Raw genomic sequence first — 19,378 nt, 5'->3', positions numbered from 1 at the left:
GATACACACACACACACACACACACACACACACACACACACCTTGTAGACTTTATAAACTATGTATTATATTTGTGTTGTGGGTTATCGGTGCCGTGGCTGAGACTGTGTGGGTGTGTGTGTATGTGTGTCTGAGTGTGTGTTTCTGTGTGTGTGTGTGTCTGAGTGTGTGTGTGTGTTTCTCTGTGTCGGAGTGTGTGTCTGTGTGTGTGTGTGTGTGTGTCTGTGTGTGTGTGTGTGTGTGTCTGTGTGTGTGTGTGTGTGTGTGTGTGTGTGTGTGTGTGGAACATCTTTCTGAGATTATTATTAAAATAAGAGAATTAACAGCAACAGGTGAAATGTGAATTTTTAATCTTTAGTTTTGAACTTTACAGACTCAAAGAAAAACTAAACACCAACACCTTGAATCATGCACACAGCTACACAACAACAACAACACAATAATATCACCATATTATTAATAATAATAATAATAATAATAATAAATATAGAGTCACACTCACACACGGTCAGAGTACCAAAAACTGAATCAGATTATAAACACAGACGGCTTCAGGAGAGAGAATTTAAATATTCATAACCCAGAAATATAAGGTCTGTCTCTGAGGCTACCAGAGCACGGGGAATGAGAGAGCAGGGGGAATGAGAGAGCAGGGGGAATGAGAGGGGGGACACCAGAGCAGGGGGAATGAGAGGGGGGACACCAGAGCAGGGGGAATGATAGGGGGAAACGCCAGAGCAGGGGGAATGAGAGGGTGAAACACCAGAGCAGGGGGAATGAGAGGGTGAAACACCAGAGCAGGGGGAATGAGAGGGGGAACACCAGAGCAGGGGGAATGAGAGGGTGAAACACCAGAGCAGGGGGAATGAGAGGGGGAACACCAGAGCAGGGGGAATGAGAGGGTGAAACACCAGAGCAGGGGGAATGAGAGGGGGAACACCAGAGCAGGGGGAATGAGAGGGGAAACACCAGAGCAGGGGGAATGAGAGGGGGAAACACCAGAGCAGGGGGAATGACTCGGGACCAGCTCTCCAGAGCGTTCAGGTCGTACCAACGAGCAGTCAGCGGGGGGGAGAAGTATCCAGATTACTGCAGTAAAAGTACTAATACCACACTGTATAAATACTCTGTTACAGTAAAAGTCCTGCAGTAAAAGTGTGTAGTATCATCAGGAACATGGAGTAGAAGTAGAAAGTGACATGAAAAGAAAAGACTCAAGTAAAGTACAAGTACCTCAACATGTGGACTGAAGTACTGTGTACTGAGTGCTGCAGTACATGTACTTAGTTACATTCCAGCGGAGCAGGAAGTCAGTGTTCAGTCAGTCGTACCGAGCAGGAAGGAGGGGGGAGCGTTTTAACGGACGGACCAGAGGAGAGTTTTAATAGTAATCAGACATCACTCCCCCGTCTCTGATTGGTCCTTTCATCTCTGACATCACAGAGCGCTAACCTTTAATCCAGCTAACATGCTAACAGGTGTAGGCTAGTTGTAATCCAGTCAAAGTGTTAGCATTACAGCTAGTTGTAGTCCAGTCAAAGTGTTAGCATTATGGCTACTTGTAGTCCAGTCAAAGTGTTAGCATTATGGCTAGTTGTAGTAGTATCGGGGTATCTGTGGGCGTATCAGGGTATTGGAGTTAGCCTGTTAGCCTGTGAGTTGGCCTGTTAGCCTGTGAGTTAGCCTGTTAGCCTGTGAGTTAGCCTGTTAGCTAGCCTGTGAGTTAGCCTGTGAGTTAGCCTGTGAGTTAGCCTGTTAGCCTGTGAGTTAGCCTGTTAGCAGAGCAGCAGCAGCTCATCGTCGCTGCTCTCCGTCTTCCCCGCGGCGGCATCCAGACAGGCGTCGGGTATCTGAGCCGTGTGGACCATCCCGCAGTGTTCACAGGGTCCGTTTCCACGGTGACGGCGGGGGCCGTGGCCGGTGGGGGGGCGTGGCTCCAGCAGCGGCGTGCGAGCGTCGCTCAGCGAGGAGTCAGAGTCCGGGATCAGCAGCTCCACGTCTTCTTCTTCCTCTCGCTGCCCGCGCTGCTCCGCAGCCTCAGCCCCGCCCCTTCCCGTCTCCAGCTGCCGCAGCGGGCTGTGATTGGTCCAGGCCCCGCCCCTTCCTGTCTCCAGCTGCCGCAGCGGGCTGTGATTGGTCCAAGCCGGGTCCGGCTGGTTCTGGCCGCTCCCCGCCAGGTTCCTGGCGAGGCGGTGCAGGTTGTGGGCCAGCCGCTGCAGGGCGGAGGTGGGCGGGGCCTGTGGCTCCTCCGGATCGCAGGATGTCACCATGGTAACCGGGCTGGAAGGGGGCGGGGCCTCTCGGGGGCGGGCGCGGCCGCAGACGGGTGTCGGCGAGGGAGCGGAGGTCGTCACGGAGACCACGGCCTCCACGGCGGACGAGGGCGGGGTCTTGTGGGGCAGCGGGGCCACGGGCCCGCCCACGGCGCCCGCCCCCACGCTGCCCCCCCGCCCGCGCTCCGCCTCCGTGTCCGTGTCGTCAGAGTCCGGGGAAGGCGGCTCTGAGCCGGAGCTGCTCGCCGTCCCCGCGGCGTCCTCCAGGTCGGCCGAGACCAGCGCCAGAGAGCCAGAGCGCCGCGACCGCGAGAACGTGAAGAGGCGGCGCCACAGGTTGCTATGGCGACCGGCGGATGGGAGGCGGAGCGAGGTGAAGCCCAGCTGGGAGCGGACGGCCAGGCGCAGATTCTCCAGAACGGACGCCTGAAGACAGAGACGAGAATCAGAGACGGAATCACGTCTATCACAACGTCACAGTCGCTAGTATTCAGGACTACGTCACAGTCGCTAGTATTCAGGACTACGTCACAGTCGCTAGTATTCAGGACTACGTCACAGTCGCTAGTATTCAGGACTACGTCACAGTCGCTAGTATTCAGGACTACGTCACAGTCGCTAGTATTCAGGACTACGTCACAGTCGCTAGTATTCAGGACAACGTCACAGTCGCTAGTATTCAGGACAACGTCACAGTCGCTAGTATTCAGGACAACGTCACAGTCGCTAGCATTGAGGACAACGTCACAGTCGCTAGCATTGAGGACAACGTCACAGTCGCTAGTATTGAGGACAACGTCACAGTCGCTAGCATTGAGGACAACGTCACAGTCCTGTCGCTAGTATTTAGGACAACGTCACAGTCGCTAGTATTCAGGACAACGTGACGCTAGTATTGAGGACAACGTCACAGTCGCTAGTATTGAGGACAACGTCACAGTCGCTAGTATTTAGGTGTATTTTGGTAAATATTGAAAGATCATAGTCGCTAGTATTTAGGTGTATTTTGGTAAATATTGAAAGATCATAGTCACTAGTATTTAGGACAACATCATAGTCACTAGTATTCAGGTGTATTCTGGTTAATACTGAAAGATCTACGCAGCTTGAACATGGAGTGGAAGTACGTGCATGAGTGAGCTCTGCACTCCATTTACATTGGAATGATTCATTGAAAAGGATATCTAATATACTATATATCAACAGTTAGTAACACAGTATGTAAATGTAGCTACTTTCCCCGTGTGTGTGTGTGTGTGTGTGTGTGTGTGTGTGTGTGTGTGTGTGTGTGTGTGTGTGTGTGTGTGTACGTACACACACACACACACACACACACACGTCATGTGATGTGCATACCTGGCTCCCGGAGCACACGGGGAAGTCCTCCACTGGCGGGATCAGTCCCTGGGCGATCAGCTGACCATAAGAGGGCGGGGCTTCCCTCCGCAGCAGCTCCGCCTCCACTCTGGACAGCTGGGTCTCAAAGGACCTGCAACGACCAATCACAGGGCTCATATCACACAGACAATCAACGACCAATCACAAGTCTCATATCACACAGTCATCAACGACCAATCACAGAGATCATATCACACAGTCATCAACGACCAATCACATGGCTCCAATCAGTCAAAAACATCCAATCACAGGGCTCCAATCACACAGTCATCAACGACCAATCACATGGCTCCAATCCCAGTCAAAAACGTCCAATCAGAGGGCTCCAATCATACAGTCAACAACGACCAATCACACGGCTCCAATCACAGGGCTCAAATCACACAGTCATCAACGACCAATCACAGGGCTCCAATCACACAGTCAACAACGACCAATCACAGGGCTCCAATCATACAGTCAACAACGACCAATCACACGGCTCCAATCACAGGGCTCAAATCACACAGTCATCAACGACCAATCACACGGCTCCAATCACACAGTCAACAACGACCAATCACAGGGCTCCAATCACACAGTCATAAACGACCAATCACACGGCTCCAATCACACGGCTCCAATCACACAGTCAACAACGACCAATCACAGGGCTCCAATCACACAGTCAACAACGACCAATCACAAGGCTCCAATCACACAGTCATCAACGACCAATCACAGGGCTCCAATCACAGGGCTCCAATCACACAGTCAGCACCTTGAGCTGGTTAGGGTTTAAAGTGTCTGAGGAGACGTACCTGCGTTCGAACATGCGTAGTGAGTAGAGCTTGCAGGTGCAGCCCAGAGCGATGACCAATAGGAGGCCACAGATGAGGCTGCCGATGACGGCCGCCGTGATGACTCGGGTGGGAACGATGACGGGACAGCTCTCCTCATCGCTGCCGTCGCCGCAGTCGTCCTGGGCATCGCACACCCACGACTCAAACACACAGCGGTTATTCTGCAGAATATCAGAAACACGTTCACGTTCTACACTCAAACACACAAAAAGGCGACGAAAAGGCCACAAACTACTTTTGCCACTACTAGTTTTGGTACTTTGGTTAGTAGTCAGCTACTAGTTTTGGTACTTTGGTTAGTAGTCAGCTACTAGTTTTGGTACCTTGGTTAGTAGTCAGCTACTAGTTTTGGTACCTTGGTTAGTAGTCAGCTACTAGTTTTGATACTTTGGTTAGTAGTCAGCTTCTAGTTTCGGTACCTTGGTTAGTAGTCAGCTACTAGTTTTGGTACCTTGGTTAGTAGTCATCTTCTAGTTTTGGTACCTTGGTTAGTAGTTAGCTTCTAGTTTTGGTACCTTGGTTAGTAGTTAGCTTCTAGTTTTGGTACCTTGGTTAGTAGTCAGCTACTAGTTTTGGTACCTTGGTTAGTAGTCAGCTACTAGTTTTGGTACTTTGGTTAGTAGTCAGCTACTAGTTTTGGTACCTTGGTTAGTCAGCTACTAGTTTTGGTACTTTGGTTAGTAGTCATCTTCTAGTTTTGGTACCTTGGCTAGTAGTCAGCTACTAGTTTTGGTACCTTGGTTAGTCAGCTACTAGTTTTGGTACCTTGGTTAGTAGTCAGCTTCTAGTTTTGGTACCTTGGTTAGTAGTCAGCTACTAGTTTTGGTGCCTTGGTTAGTAGTCAGCTTCTAGTTTTGGTACCTTGGTTTTGGTACCTTGGTTAGTAGTCAGCTTCTAGTTTTGGTACCTTGGTTAGTAGTCAGCTTCTAGTTTTGGTACCTTGGTTAGTAGTCAGCTTCTAGTTTTGGTACCTTGGTTAGTAGTCAGCTACTAGTTTTGGTACCTTGGTTAGTAGTCAGCTTCTAGTTTTGGTACCTTGGTTAGTAGTCAGCTACTAGTTTTGGTACTTTGGTTAGTAGTCAGCTTCTAGTTTTGGTACCTTGGTTAGTAGTCAGCTACTAGTTTTGGTACTTTGGTTAGTAGTCAGCTTCTAGTTTTGGTACCTTGGTTAGTAGTCAGCTTCTAGTTTTGGTACCTTGGTTAGTAGTCAGCTACTAGTTTTGGTACCTTGGTTAGTAGTCAGCTTCTAGTTTTGGTACCTTGGTTAGTAGTCAGCTACTAGTTTTGGTACCTTGGTTAGTAGTCAGCTTCTAGTTTCGGTACCTTGGTTAGTAGTCAGCTACTAGTTTTGGTACTTTGGTTAGTAGTCAGCTTCTAGTTTTGGTACCTTGGTTAGTAGTCAGCTACTAGTTTTGGTACCTTGGTTAGTAGTCAGCTTCTAGTTTCGGTACCTTGGTTAGTAGTCAGCTATTAGTTTTGGTACCTTGCTACTAGTTTTGGTACCTTGGTTAGTAGTCAGCTTCTAGTTTCGGTACCTTGGTTAGTAGTCAGCTACTAGTTTTGGTACCTTGCTACTAGTTTTGGTACCTTGGTTAGTAGTCAGCTACTAGTGTTGGTACCTTGGTTAGTAGTCAGCTACTAGTTTCGGTACCTTGCAGTGGAAGTTCCCCGGCTGGCAGAAGAAGCAGTTCTTCTCATCAGAACCGTTGGGGCAGCGGTTCTGGTAGTTGCAGCGGTCCGATCGAGGGTAACACGCTCCGTTTCTGGAACAGGGGAATTCGTCCTCCTGGCACGCAGAACAGTTGAGCTCATCCCGGCCGTTGGGACAGTGCCAGTACCCGTCACAGCGCTGCTGCTCCGTGTAACAGCCCCAGTTCCCCCCGCAGGGAACCTCCCACGGCAAACAGAACCCGTCCACCTTAAACACACAATCAGGTTAGACAGGACCAGTCCACCTTAAATACAGAATCAGGTTAGACAGAACCAAGTTAGACAGAACCAGTCCACCTTACTTTTAGCGTGTATAGAGCCAGACTCCATGTAAATAATCAGGACTTTTAGCGTGTATAGAGCCAGACTCCATGTAAATAATCAGGACTTTTAGCGTGTATAGAGCCAGACTCCATGTAAATAATCAGGACTTTTAGCGTGTATAGAGCCAGACTCCATGTAAATAATCAGGACTTTTAGCGTGTATAGAGCCAAACAGGGTAAAAGCCCTGAGACAGAAACATGGCGAGGGCTATGAAGAGAACTCACTTGGTAGGTGACGTTGAAGCCTCTGGCCGCGTTGATCTTGTCGGCGTAGAAGTGAACTCGGAGCTGACCGGACGATGAAACCACGGCGACCGGCGCCCGGGAGTCGAACGCCGTGAGCACGCGGAGGAGGCGGCGAGGGTTTTCCTCCAGGCCGTCGTACACCTTCACGTAGTCTCCGTAACCGGTCCCGTCCAGTTTGAAGTCTGTGAACCTCAGGATGACCTGCAGGGAGACAAACGGACACTTTAAGACCTCCACACACACACACACACACACACACACACACATTCTGCAGGTAAAGATTGTGTGAGGATGGAGGTGTGTGTTACCTTCCTGTGTGTGAGGTAGAAACAGGATGTGTGGTTCTGATATTAGTTCCTAGGTGTGTGCTACCTTCCTGTGTGTGAGGTAGAAACAGGATGTGTGGTTCTGGTATTTGTGCGTTACCTTGCGGTGGTCCCCGGTGTCGATCAGCCAGGTGCAGTTACTTCCTGGGGGGTAGAAGTCGGGGTAGTTGGGAGAGCTGAAGGAGCCGTAGAAGTTCCTCAGACGTTCTCCACAGGTGGGAACGTCACAGTCTATCTCGTCCCCCAGATCCTGGAAACAACCACACAGAAACACATTCATCACTCATGGACTATTCTCTGTACTTTTAGCGTGTATAGAGCCAGACTCCATGTAAATAATCAGGACTTTTAGCGTATATATAGAGCCAGACTCCATGTAAATAATCAGGACTTTTAGCGTATATATAGAGCCAGACTCCATGTAAATAATCAGGACTTTTAGCGTGTATAGAGCCAGCATATCTCCACCAGACTCCATGTAAATAATCAGTACTTTTAGTGTGTATAGAGCCAGCATATTTCCACATGTAAATGGGTGAATTAAGGGTTTATTTCAACCAAACCAGAGTGGTGATTGTTGGAACAGTGGAAAGATGAACCAAGACGGCTTTTGATAGTTTTATTTAGTTTCTGTCCACTTTGAATGAAGTGTATATATAGAGCCAGACTCAGACTCAGGACTTTTATCATGGTAAACCATGATAAAAGTCCTGATTATTTACATGGAGTCTGGTGAGTTTAGGAATCTCAATTTCATGGATGTTTTTATGTTTAAAGAAAGGATCTTACTCTTAAACAGAAAGGTCGACCTGGGTAACTAATGTCGTTCCTAAATGTTTAACGTGCTTGAACAATCTGAATCTTAATCTCAAACTGTTGCCATCTCCATATTTGATGTTTAACAGGATGGAAATGTTAATGATTCGACATGAAATAGGACCAATGACCTTCCTGTTCACAGACTGGGTGAACGTTAGTGCTTTATCAGGTGTGTTACTGGTTTCTCATGTGTGTTACTGGTAGGCCTGTAGCGACGCGTCGATGATGTCGACGCATCGACGTCAAAATTACGTCGACGTCGTATTTTTGCGTCGACGCTTCGCCACACACACATGTGGGAGACCAAAACATTGCAGGAAACAGCAACCTCCTCACAGAATTCCCAACAAAGCCCTGCAAAAAGCCCCATGAAAAGAAAAAGTCCTAAAAAAACAGCTCGCCCTTAATCATCGAGGGTATGGGAATACTTCAAATATAGTCCCAAGTACTAACGTTAGCTAAATTAATTTCATGTTTGTGTAGTGTGTTGTGTAGCCTGCGCACTTAGGTGGTGCTAGCTAACTATCTTAGCTCTCCGTGCAGTTTGTTCGTGCTAGGTTAGTAGCTAACGTTAACGTTAGCTAGCTACTGGCGCCTAGACAGCTGTGTTTAGCTAACGTTAGTTAATGTTGGCTTGAATGGTAGCTAGCTTACGGCTGCAGAACACAGCTAACTATAGTAGCTAACGTTAGCTAACGTGAACGTTAGCTACTAACCTAGCACGAACAAACTGCACAGAGAGCTAAGATGCGTTGGTTAGCCTAGCACCACCAAAGTGGACAGCTGCATTAGCATGTAAACCTACAGAATAGCAGTTAAGAGAGTGAGTTTGATTATGCATCAGGTTTTATGTTGGGACTGTTATGTTGTGTTAAACAATCCAAGGAATGTCTGTACTGTTCACTGCACAGTGTTTTTCTTTTTTGCACTACAACTTGATTTTTTTGAACAAGAGAGTTATGTTGGTACTGTAAAAGAGTAAACAGGCTGGCCTTTCATTTTGTATAACAGTAAAATAATTATTTTATTTTGTGTAAAGCAGAAGATTTTTTGCTGTGCAAAATTGTTTAATAAAATATATTAAGAATTTTTTGGTATTTATTTGAGATACATTATGGTTTTTATTAATCGAGCAACAGAAAAATAATCGTTATATTAATCGTCCAATTAGTCGTTAGATTAGTCGACTAATCGATAAAATAATCGCCCGATTAATCGTTTAATAAATAATTGTTTACCCCCAGCTCTAGTTACTGGTTTCTCAGGTGAGTTACTGGTTTCTCAGGTGAGTTACTGGTTTCTCAGGTGAGTTACTGGTTTCTCAGGTGAGTTACTGGTTTCTCAGGTGCGTTACTGGTTTCTCAGGTGAGTTACTGGTTTCTCAGGTGCGTTACTGGTTTCTCAGGTGAGTTACTGGTTTCTCAGGTGCGTTACTGGTTTCTCAGGTGCGTTACTGGTTTCTCAGGTGCGTTACCTGGCAGTCGATGCTGCCGTCACAGCGCAGGCTGTGCGGCAGGCAGGTGTAGATGCGGGTGTAACGGGACAGGCAGGGGAACTGGTTCAGGCTGCAGGGCTGGAAGGAGAACGGAGACTCCACACACAGCTCCTCGTCCGAGTTGTCTCCACACTCGTCCATGGAGTTACAGCGCCACCAGTCGGGGATGCACTTCCCGTTAGAGCAGTGGAACTGGTCCACGTCACAGCCCGACGCCTCCGGCTTCCCTGAAACAACACGCAGCCTTCAGTTACGCTCTGAAGGGGGGTACGATATTCAGTCCTTCCAGAAACATGTGGAGTTTTTTGACGAAAAGGCGACAAAAAAGTGACTGTCATGGCTGCTCGTTGACAATCTGATCTCATATTGGACTAAAATAGTTCACCGAAACGTGTTTCTGAAAACATTTGAAGAGCGAAATAGGCCGTGCAGTTGTTGAATCTGTCTTCATTTCAGATCAACAAAGGTCAGTTTAAAAGATTTTACTCAGATTTTGAGAGACTCTAGTCACGCTGCTTGCCGCTGAACCGCGTCATAGCTCATTACCATAAAGTTGACCTACTTTCAACTTTCTGATTGACGCTCTGGTCGCTCAAAACGCCCAAAACGTGACGCTGACACATTTTCCGCTCCTTGCAGCTGAGAGAAGCAGCTTCCATTGAAAATGAATGACTTCCTGTAACTTTAGAAGATCAAGGCGGCGGCGGTGTGGACGTACAGTCGTCGGCGGTGTGTACGTACGGTCGTCGGCGGTGTGTACGTACGGTCGGCGGCGGTGTGTACGTACAGTCGGCGGCGGTGTGTACATACGGTCGGCGGCAGTGTGTACGTACGGTCGGCCGCGGTGTGTACGTACAGTTGTCGGCGGAGTGTACGTACGGTTACCGGCGGTGTGGACGTACAGTCGGCCGCGGTGTGGACGTACAGTCGGCCGCGGTGTGGACGTACAGTCGGCGGCGGTGTGGACGTACAGGCGGCGGTGTGGACGTACAGGCGGCGGTGTGGACGTACAGGCGGCGGTGTGGACGTACAGTCGGCAGCGGTGTGGACGTACAGGCGGCGGTGTGGACGTACAGTCGGCAGCGGTGTGGACGTACAGGCGGCGGTGTGGACGTACAGTCGGCAGCGGTGTGGACGTACAGGCGGCGGTGTGGACGTACAGGCGGCGGTGTGGACGTACAGGCGGCGGTGTGGACGTACAGGCGGCGGTGTGGACGTACAGGCGGCGGTGTGGACGTACAGGCGGCGGTGTGGACGTACAGGCGGCCGCGGTGTGGACGTACAGTCGGCCGCGGTGTGCGTACAGTAGTGTGGAGCATCCCGAGTGAGGCTCACCGGTGACGTAGGACAGGCGGAAGCCTTTCCCCGTCAGGTTGTCGTCGGAGTGGAAGTGGATCCAGACGTGGTCCTGGGACGAGATGTAGGGGGGCGGCAGAGAGGACCCACAGACCCTCAGACCGTCCAGACTCCGGTAGCTGCTCACGGACATCCAGTCTGCAGAGCAGCGGTGGGAGCCCTGAAGGTCAAAGTCCTGGAAACTACAGAGAGACAGACAGGTCAGACAGACAGGTCAAAGGCCTGTAAACTACACACAGACAGGTCAAAGTCCTGGAGACCACAGACAGACAGACAGGTCAAAGTCCTGGAAACTACAGAGAGAGACAGACAGGTCAAAGTCCTGGAGACTCCAGACAGGTGTTTGCGGCTGCTGTAGCCATGGTAACGGCCTGCTACCTGAGCGTGATGGCGTCGCCGGGCCGGGCCCTGATGTTCCAGCTGCAGTTGAGTCGGGCCGGGTACTGGAAGGGCCAGCCGGGACTGGTGATCACCCCACTGGAGCCTCTCAGCAGCTCTGCTACCTCTCCACACGCTGCAGAGAGACAGACAGACAGGCAGGGGTGAGACAGGCAGAGAGAGACAGGCAGAGAGACAGACAGGCAGCCAGGGCTGGTGATCACACCACTGGAGCCTCTCAGCAGCTCTGCTACCTCTCCACACGTTGCAGACAGACAGACAGGCAGGCAGGGAAGGGGTGAGACAGGCACAGAGACAGGCAGGGAGGGGGTGAGACAGGGAGAGAGAGAGACAGGCAGGGGTGAGCCAGTCAGGGAGGGGGTGAGACAGGGAGAGAGAGAGACAGGCAGGGAGGAGGTGAGACAGCCAGACAGAGACAGGCAGACAGGTTCACGGTGCAGATGTTGAGATTGTGACATCATCATCACGGTTGTGACCTCACCGTTAGAAATCCCCGACACATAGACGTTGTCGTTGCTCTGAGACGCAGCAATGCATCCTGGGAAAGACACAGACAGAATTACAGGAAGCTGTCAGTAGATCCGTACCGCCCAAGGGGGTCAGCGTCTCCTCACAACTCGTAGCTCCTATGGCGCCATTTTGCTGCTACCAAGCCATCACCTCCCGTTAGCATCCCATTGACTGCCATTCATTCTGACGTCACTTTGACAGAGAATAACTTTACATCTGAAGAGTTTAAAGACTCTATTTGTCCATTGTTTATTTCTAAAGAAACACGACAATGTATAAAAGGCTCCATTACCTTGTAGCTCACGTTATGGCTCCGTAGCAGACGTTTTTATAAAAATAGGCTAACGATTGGGTCATAACCACGAGACTTACTGTCTCATAGTAGAGGAATTACCGTATAGTACAGGAGAAGCTCTCAGGCAGTTTGGACTTCCATTAGCTGTTTAAGTTTAATTACTAATGTTAACTATCATTTTAGTGATCAATAATTAGCCTGTGTCTATGTTATCTCCTTACATATACCTACGCTCTCCGTCTCTGCTAGATTGGGAATGATTGAGATTTCTCTTGGCACAGCTACCAGAAGACTTCCAACTTTCAGACAGGTTGCTCACGTCACATCTACGTCTTCAAGCTCAGTTGGAGGCTGCTCAGTAACGCTCAGCCATCACCGGGAAAGAGACTTCACTGGTCTCCGTCCAGAGACACGGGACCTGCTGGTCCACTCTTATATACTGACTATGGTACCGCCTGTAAGATCCATTCGGCCCATGCTAACATGCTAACGGCAGTAAACACTATAGTAGCTACATGCTAACGGCAGTAAACACTATAGTAGCTACATGCTAACGGCAGTAAACATGTCATCTTAGCTAGCAATGTTGTTAAATTCTCCCCAAATCCGAGTCCCATTCCTGCTGAAACATGTCTGAGGGTTAGGGGTAGGGCTAGTGGTTGGTTCAGGAGCCTTTGTTTGGGATTTCTGACGTTAGAAAGTGCTACTTCGTTCCACTACAATCTAACGTTAGCATACTCCTAGCTAACTATTATTTAGCTGCATGCTAACGCCACATAGTGGAGCATATAGCTATATATGTATGTGTGTAGCAGGACCAAATACTACCCAACCGGACATGTCCCAGCAGTAAAGTGACCGGAATTTGGGGTGAAATATTCGCATAATATATATTATGCTGTATAATATACAGCACTGAGCTACATAATAGTTAGCTCTGTGTGTGTCGACACACACACACACACACACACACACACACACACACACACACACACACACACACAGACAGACAGACACAGACAGACACACACACACACACACACACACACACACACACACACACACAGACACACACACACACACACACACTAGTGAAGTTAGGAGAATAGTTTTGAGCTGAGATGTCTGGAAGAGCTCCGTTATAAAAGTGACTCATCATATTTTAGTTTTAATGGTCTCGTGTCACATCGATCGCCGGCTGCTGAGCTATACCGACATCATATCGGGGCAGACTTTAAATATCGTGACATAACGTGGGATTTACAGGTAGTAAATCTAGTAGTTTGGTTTATAAACTGTTTCTGGACCGATGCTACACAAAACAAGACACGTAAAGACCAAACGATTAATGATGAAATAATCAGCCAATTAAAGGGAAACTACCTTTTTATCTCACTAAAAGTTCTGTTGTTGCCGCTGACAGACTCAGATTATTATTCTAAGAGTCTGACAACATTATGGGATGGATCCCTACAGAGATAGACCTTTTAGTTAAAGAGTAAGATCCTTTTAGTTTAACATGAAACAGCCCCGAAATCACCATCACCAAACCCACCAGACTCCATGTAAATAATCAGGACTTTTAGCGTGTATAGAGCCAGCATATTTCCACCAGACTCCATGTAAATAATCAGGACTTTTAGCGTGTATAGAGCCAGCATATTTCCACATGTAAATGAGTAAACTATGTGTTTATGTCAACCAAACCAGAGTGGTGATTGTTGGAACAGTGAAAAGACGACCCAAGACGGCTTTTGATAGTTTTATTTAGTTCCTGTCCACTTTGAATGAAGTGTGTTTAACGATGATTAAAGTACTGATTATTTACATGGAGTCTGGTGGGTTTAGCTAACACAATTTCATGGATGTTTTCATGTGTTCATGTAGTAATTGCTGCCTATTTTAACACTGAACTAGATGCATTATTAGTCATGTGACCTATCTAATCCCATACATGACAGTAGTTACCCTTTAATCAATAAACAAAGATGCCAAGTTACTCAGCATCAACAGAGAGTAAGTTAATGATGAACTGACTTGATGTTTGTATGTTAATACCTTATAATAACTGGTGTTTAATCAGTGTGTTTGGTGTGAAACTCACCTGAGAGGATGAGCAGGTAGGCTGCGGCTCGGAGGGCCATAATGACCCGGATGATGATGATGGTGATGATGATGAAGGTGACTAAACAGCTGGAGGAGCTGACCGCTGCATGTCAGCCACAAAAATCTAATAAAACGCTGTAATCTGCCCGGAAACAGCTGACAGCTCGCAGAAATACACACTGTGTTAGCTCCCGTTACAAGTCTAATCTAATCTACCGGCTAGCTATGCTAACAGCCCGAGCTAACGGCTCCAAACAAAGACATGAGCTAACACCTAACGTTAGCTGCTAGCAGCTGTTAGCTCCGGGGAACAACATGTCCCGACACTAACAACCAATGCTGTCTGCACACGGCCGCACATTATCACGGGAACGTCCCGGGATAAGTGTTAATGTTACAACACACAGCTAACAGGTTAGCTAACGGGACAACAGAACGGGGAGCTAAATGCTAACCAGCTAAGGAAGCTAGCAGTGATAACACTGGGACATGCTAACAGTGCTAAGCGGTTAGCATCGATGACACCGGGTGGTTCAAACCCGGAGAGGGACAGCTAACCCGGGTTAATCAGCGCTAACTCGAGCTAACGGACTGCCGGAACAAGGCGAGAGGTTACAGGCGCGAGCGTCGCTCCGTGTGCCGGTGTGACGACATCTTGACAGGCTGTTAGCCGTTAGCCGTTAGCATCGAGCGGAACAACAACAGTCCGCAGGCAGCAGCAGCGAGGGTTGATGATGAGTAGCGGAGCCCCGCCCCCTCCGTGGTTGTCAGTGTGACGTCACGACCCCATCTGTTTAGTCCCCGGATGTAGAAGTCAACACTAGAAAGGGTTTACGGATCAGGAACAACAAACAGAAGAAAGACGAACATGTCTCTTAATACATCCCATAGATATATACACGAATACATCCATGGTCCACCTTAAAATCAACTTTATTAACAAACTACAATCAGAAGAAAGACAAACATGTCCACCTTAAAATCAACTTTATTAACAAACTACAATCAGAAGAAAGACAAACATGTCCACCTTAAAATCAACTTTATTAACAAACTACAATCAGAAGAAAGACAAACATGTCTCTTAATACATCCCATAGATATATACACGAATACATCCACCTTGAGACATCCGGGGCGGGGAGCAAGATGGCGGAGTGAGCAGGCGTAAAAGGTGCAGGTTCCGACAGAAAAAGTGATTTTGACATCTAAAACAGTTAATTTTGAACAACAGTCACCCCTTAAGCTATTGTAAGGTAGACAACACTCTTAAAAGACTATTGTGAGACACTTTTTTGAAAAGACGCACAAAATAATACACGCGGAAAAAATGGCTAACACTCAGGACCAAGCTAGCCTCAGTGAACATGACTAGAGTCTGGACGGGATACGTGAGGCATGTTTTGACGAATGTGTTGAAGAAGAGACTCACACCCACACTCCGTTACAGAGCCCAAACCCAAAGAAACGGAAGAGGAGAGATGCATCTAGAGAAGGAAGCATGGAAAGCATATACGATGCTATCCACTCTCTGTCAAAGATTTGAGGAAAGACTGGATGCGTTGGAAAAAAAGTTTGAAAACTTCAAACAGCGCATTCAGAATAACGAAAAAGAGGTGACAGAAAATAAAAGTGAAATAATTCAACTCAAAGCGCAAGTGGATAGGATGACTAAAGAGAACAAGGAGCTGAAGGAAAGATGCCGGGAAATCGAGCGATACGGAAGACGATGGAATCTCAAATTGATCGGCTACCGGAGAAGGAAAACGAGGATACAAGAGATGTGGTGGTCGGTATTCTCACAAAAGTGATTCCGATGTCAGTGGAAAAATTACGAGACAAGGTTGATACTGTCCATCGTCTGGGAAAGAAAGATGATCCCGCCTTCAACGTGAGACCACGACCGATCATCATACAGTTTGGCATGCGGACGACGAGGGACGAGATCCGGAGGAGGTCGAGGGAGGCCAGAGTCTGCAAGGAGATGCATGTTCAATTCAGACAGGACCGGTCTAAAGAAGATGGTGAAGCCCGAGCTAAGCTGTATCCAACAGCACAGGAGGCCAGACGTAACGGGAAGAAAGCTTACTTGAAGGAAGGGTATGCTATTATAGACGGGAAAAGAGTGGAGGCACCTTTCACAGGTTAAGTGTAGTGTCATCACATTGATTCAGGGGACTGTTACTGTTTATGCCAAAGTTGAAATCTATGACAGATTGTTCATTCCTGCCTTAAATCCTATTTTTTTAAGCGCATTTAAGCGCGTGTACTTTGTTTCATTCGTATGTCTATTGTTTTTAGTTCTTTAAATGTTCGAGGTTTAAAGAATAATATTAAGCGTAAGGCCATTTTTTTTATTTTGTAAGGAAGTCAAAGCCAACCTTATTTTGTTACAAGAGACTCATTCTAACAAGGACGACGCAAAATTCTGGAAGCAACAATGAGGAGACAATATTTTGTATTCACATGGAACCTCTCATTCTGCAGGAGTGATGATTTTATTTTTTAGATTTATAGGGGAAATTATTGATTATAAAAGTGATGAAGCAGGTCACTGGCTAATGGTTGTGGTGGAAGTATTTGATTTTAAAATGATTTTGATTAATGTATATGGGTACAACAACAGGTCTCTCAATAAAAATATGATGTTAAAGTTAACTCAAGCCATCAGGGAATGGATAATGCATAATAATAGGAGGTGATTTTAACATAGCACCTAATTCCTGGCTTGACAGAAACCTCCCAAGGGGTTACAACCAGAATATAATGACATGTTACACAACTTTTGTCTATCCAATAAGTTGGGAGATTATTGGAGAGTGATCAGCCCAGCAGATGCTAACCTATGCTCAAGGTTAGATTATTGGCTTGTGTCTCCAAATATTACTAATCTTACACCAAAATGTGATATTCATTCATCTCCTCTCAGGGATCATTGTCTTATTGGTTTGTCACTATCAATAGTCAAACAAAAACAAAAATCAAACAATATTTGGAAATTTAACAATACCTTGTTGCTGAACGAAGAATTCTGTAGCCAGATTAGAATAATATGTCTTGAAACTAATGACATGGATTTGTCAGATATAAGTAAATGGGAGTGGTTTAAATTTTGAGTAAAGCAACAAGCTATTGAAGCTGGAAAGAGAATAGCCGACAACCGTAAACCTAAACAAAAGGAAATAGTTGAAAAGATAAGTTTATTATGTGACAATATAATATAATATAATAATATAATACAATATATGACAACCAAACATGACTGTAGAAGAGACACAAGAGTTCGACACGCTCCAGAACAGCCTGGATGGTATACACTCGGAGAAGGCAGAGGGCGCCTTTGTTAGATCAAAAGCCAAATGGATTGAACAGGGGGAGAAAAACTCATCATATTTTTATAGCCTTGAAAAACGGAGACAGACTAAAAAATGTATAGCAAAATTAAACCAAAATGGAAATATCATTCAAGACACAAAAAAAATAAAAGAGGAAGTATGTCAATTTTATAGCAACTTATATAAGAAAAAATGTCAGAGTGACGATTGTGATTCCTTTATGAAGAGTGTAAATGAAAATGTACCAAAACTAAGAGATGAAGACCCATTTTTACTAGATAAAGACGTAACCTTAACAGAAATGGAAACAGCTTTAAAACAAATGAAAGACGGTAAATCACCGGGCATTGATGGTTTCTCTATACAATTTTTAAAGACTTTTTGGACAGATATTAAAAATGTATTATTTAATGCGTATCTCGATTGCATAAAAAAGGGTCAGTTATCCCCAACAATGAAAACTATTTTCATCACAGATATATTAGATAAACAAGGTAAATTTCTTAGGTTTACGGATTTTAAAATACCAATAGCCCTATTAAATATGATACAAAACTATTTACATTATTCCAAAAGTCAAATAAATTTGCCTGAACTGCAACTAAACCAAATTCCCCTGAATAGCAAAAGATGTAACAATAATTGTATTAGCAAAATATTCAAAGGTAAACTATTTCATGATTTTAACCAAAATATAAAAATAAGGCATTTTCATGACAAAATAACAAATAAATACATCAAATTCATGAAATGGCCTATACCTCCTAAAATTAAAATTAAAGAAATGCAATTGTAAATTCTGAATGGATATTATCCAGCAGCAGCAATGCTTAGAAAGAGATTCCTGTGTGTTCTGGTCCCAGGAAGATGAAACTAGTGATCCAAAGATTCTGGAAAGATGTCATGAAAAAATGGGGAAATTACACAATTAAAGTTAGAGCAAATTCTTTTTGGTAATGAAAACCTTCCGAAAGAACTTTTTAGAATTTACAATATCATAACAATTATGGGTAAATACCATATCCATAAATGTAAATGGCAAAACAAAGATCCCATAAGGCCTGTTCCCTAAACTCAACTTCTGAAAGACTCGTGATAACATTTATTTTCTATGTGAAGATGTCTCAAAATATTTGTCATTATAATTTGTAAAGCTTCCATGCAACTTTATTTTAAGAATAACTGTAGACTGAAGACATTATATGTATGTAAACACCTTTGACCTTATGGACTGTAATGCCTTTGCTTAATTTATTTTAATTTTATTTGTATTTACCTTTTTATTGTAATTAGTTCTATTGAACTGTTTATGTTCTACACATAAGTCTCCCAACGACAGATTTTGTAAATTGTGTTTTTGTAAAAAAGTGTGTTCAATAAAAAAAAAAAAAAAAAAAAAAACATGGTCCACCTTAAAATCAACTTTATTAACAAACTACAAGCAGGAAATCAGAGCTCAGAGCTCATGTTCTGGTGTTCCTTCTGTTAGGGAGAGTCCATCTGCCCCCCCCCAGCTGAGTCCATCTGTCCCGTCCCCCCCCCCCCCCCCACACAGCTGAGTCCATCTGTCCCGTCCACCCCCCCCCCACACAGCTGAGTCCATCTGTCCCGTCCACCCCCCCCCCACACAGCTGAGTCCATCTGTCCCCCCCCCCCCCTCTGGGACATGTAGTCTGGACGTAACAGAAGAAGACGGGACCCTTTTCTTCAGTAGGGTGACATTAGTGTGTGAGTCTAACGGTGGTTTTCCATCACATGGTACCAGCTCTACTCTACCCTACTCTACCCTACTCTACTCTACTCTACCCTACTCTACCCTACTCTACCCTACTCTACTCTACCCTACTCTACTCTACTCTACCCTACTCTACCCTACCCTACACTACCCTACTCTACTCTACCCTACTCTACCCTACACTACTCTACCCTACTCTACACTACCCT

General features: G+C 46.1%; 1 protein-coding gene across 2 annotated transcripts; it reads right to left on the bottom strand.

The window, feature by feature from the left end:
* Positions 1–1,177: 1,177 nt before the first annotated feature.
* On the bottom strand, positions 1,178–14,868 carry lrp12 (low density lipoprotein receptor-related protein 12). 2 transcript variants are annotated; one of them, XM_035992969.1, is made up of 12 exons: positions 14,098–14,868; positions 11,670–11,726; positions 11,168–11,303; positions 10,769–10,971; positions 9,413–9,660; positions 7,220–7,369; positions 6,773–6,994; positions 6,165–6,431; positions 4,472–4,674; positions 3,630–3,762; positions 2,094–2,699; positions 1,178–2,036 (listed from the first exon to the last, which is right to left on the bottom strand). In XM_035992969.1, the coding sequence occupies exons 1-12, from the start codon at positions 14,135–14,137 to the stop codon at positions 1,776–1,778; spliced, it is 2,526 nt and encodes an 841-aa protein (XP_035848862.1). In that variant the 5' UTR covers positions 14,138–14,868; the 3' UTR covers positions 1,178–1,775. The 2 variants fall into 2 exon arrangements, with proteins under 2 accessions (XP_035848862.1, XP_031178784.2); XM_031322924.2 differs by having other exon boundaries at positions 1,178–2,699.
* Positions 14,869–19,378: the final 4,510 nt, after the last annotated feature.

Source organism: Sander lucioperca, chromosome 16 (assembly GCF_008315115.2).
Source record: "Sander lucioperca isolate FBNREF2018 chromosome 16, SLUC_FBN_1.2, whole genome shotgun sequence".
NCBI classification, from domain to species: domain Eukaryota; kingdom Metazoa; phylum Chordata; class Actinopteri; order Perciformes; family Percidae; genus Sander; species Sander lucioperca.
Note: the sequence above shows the minus strand (reverse complement) of the source record. Positions and strands in the feature narration are given on the sequence as shown.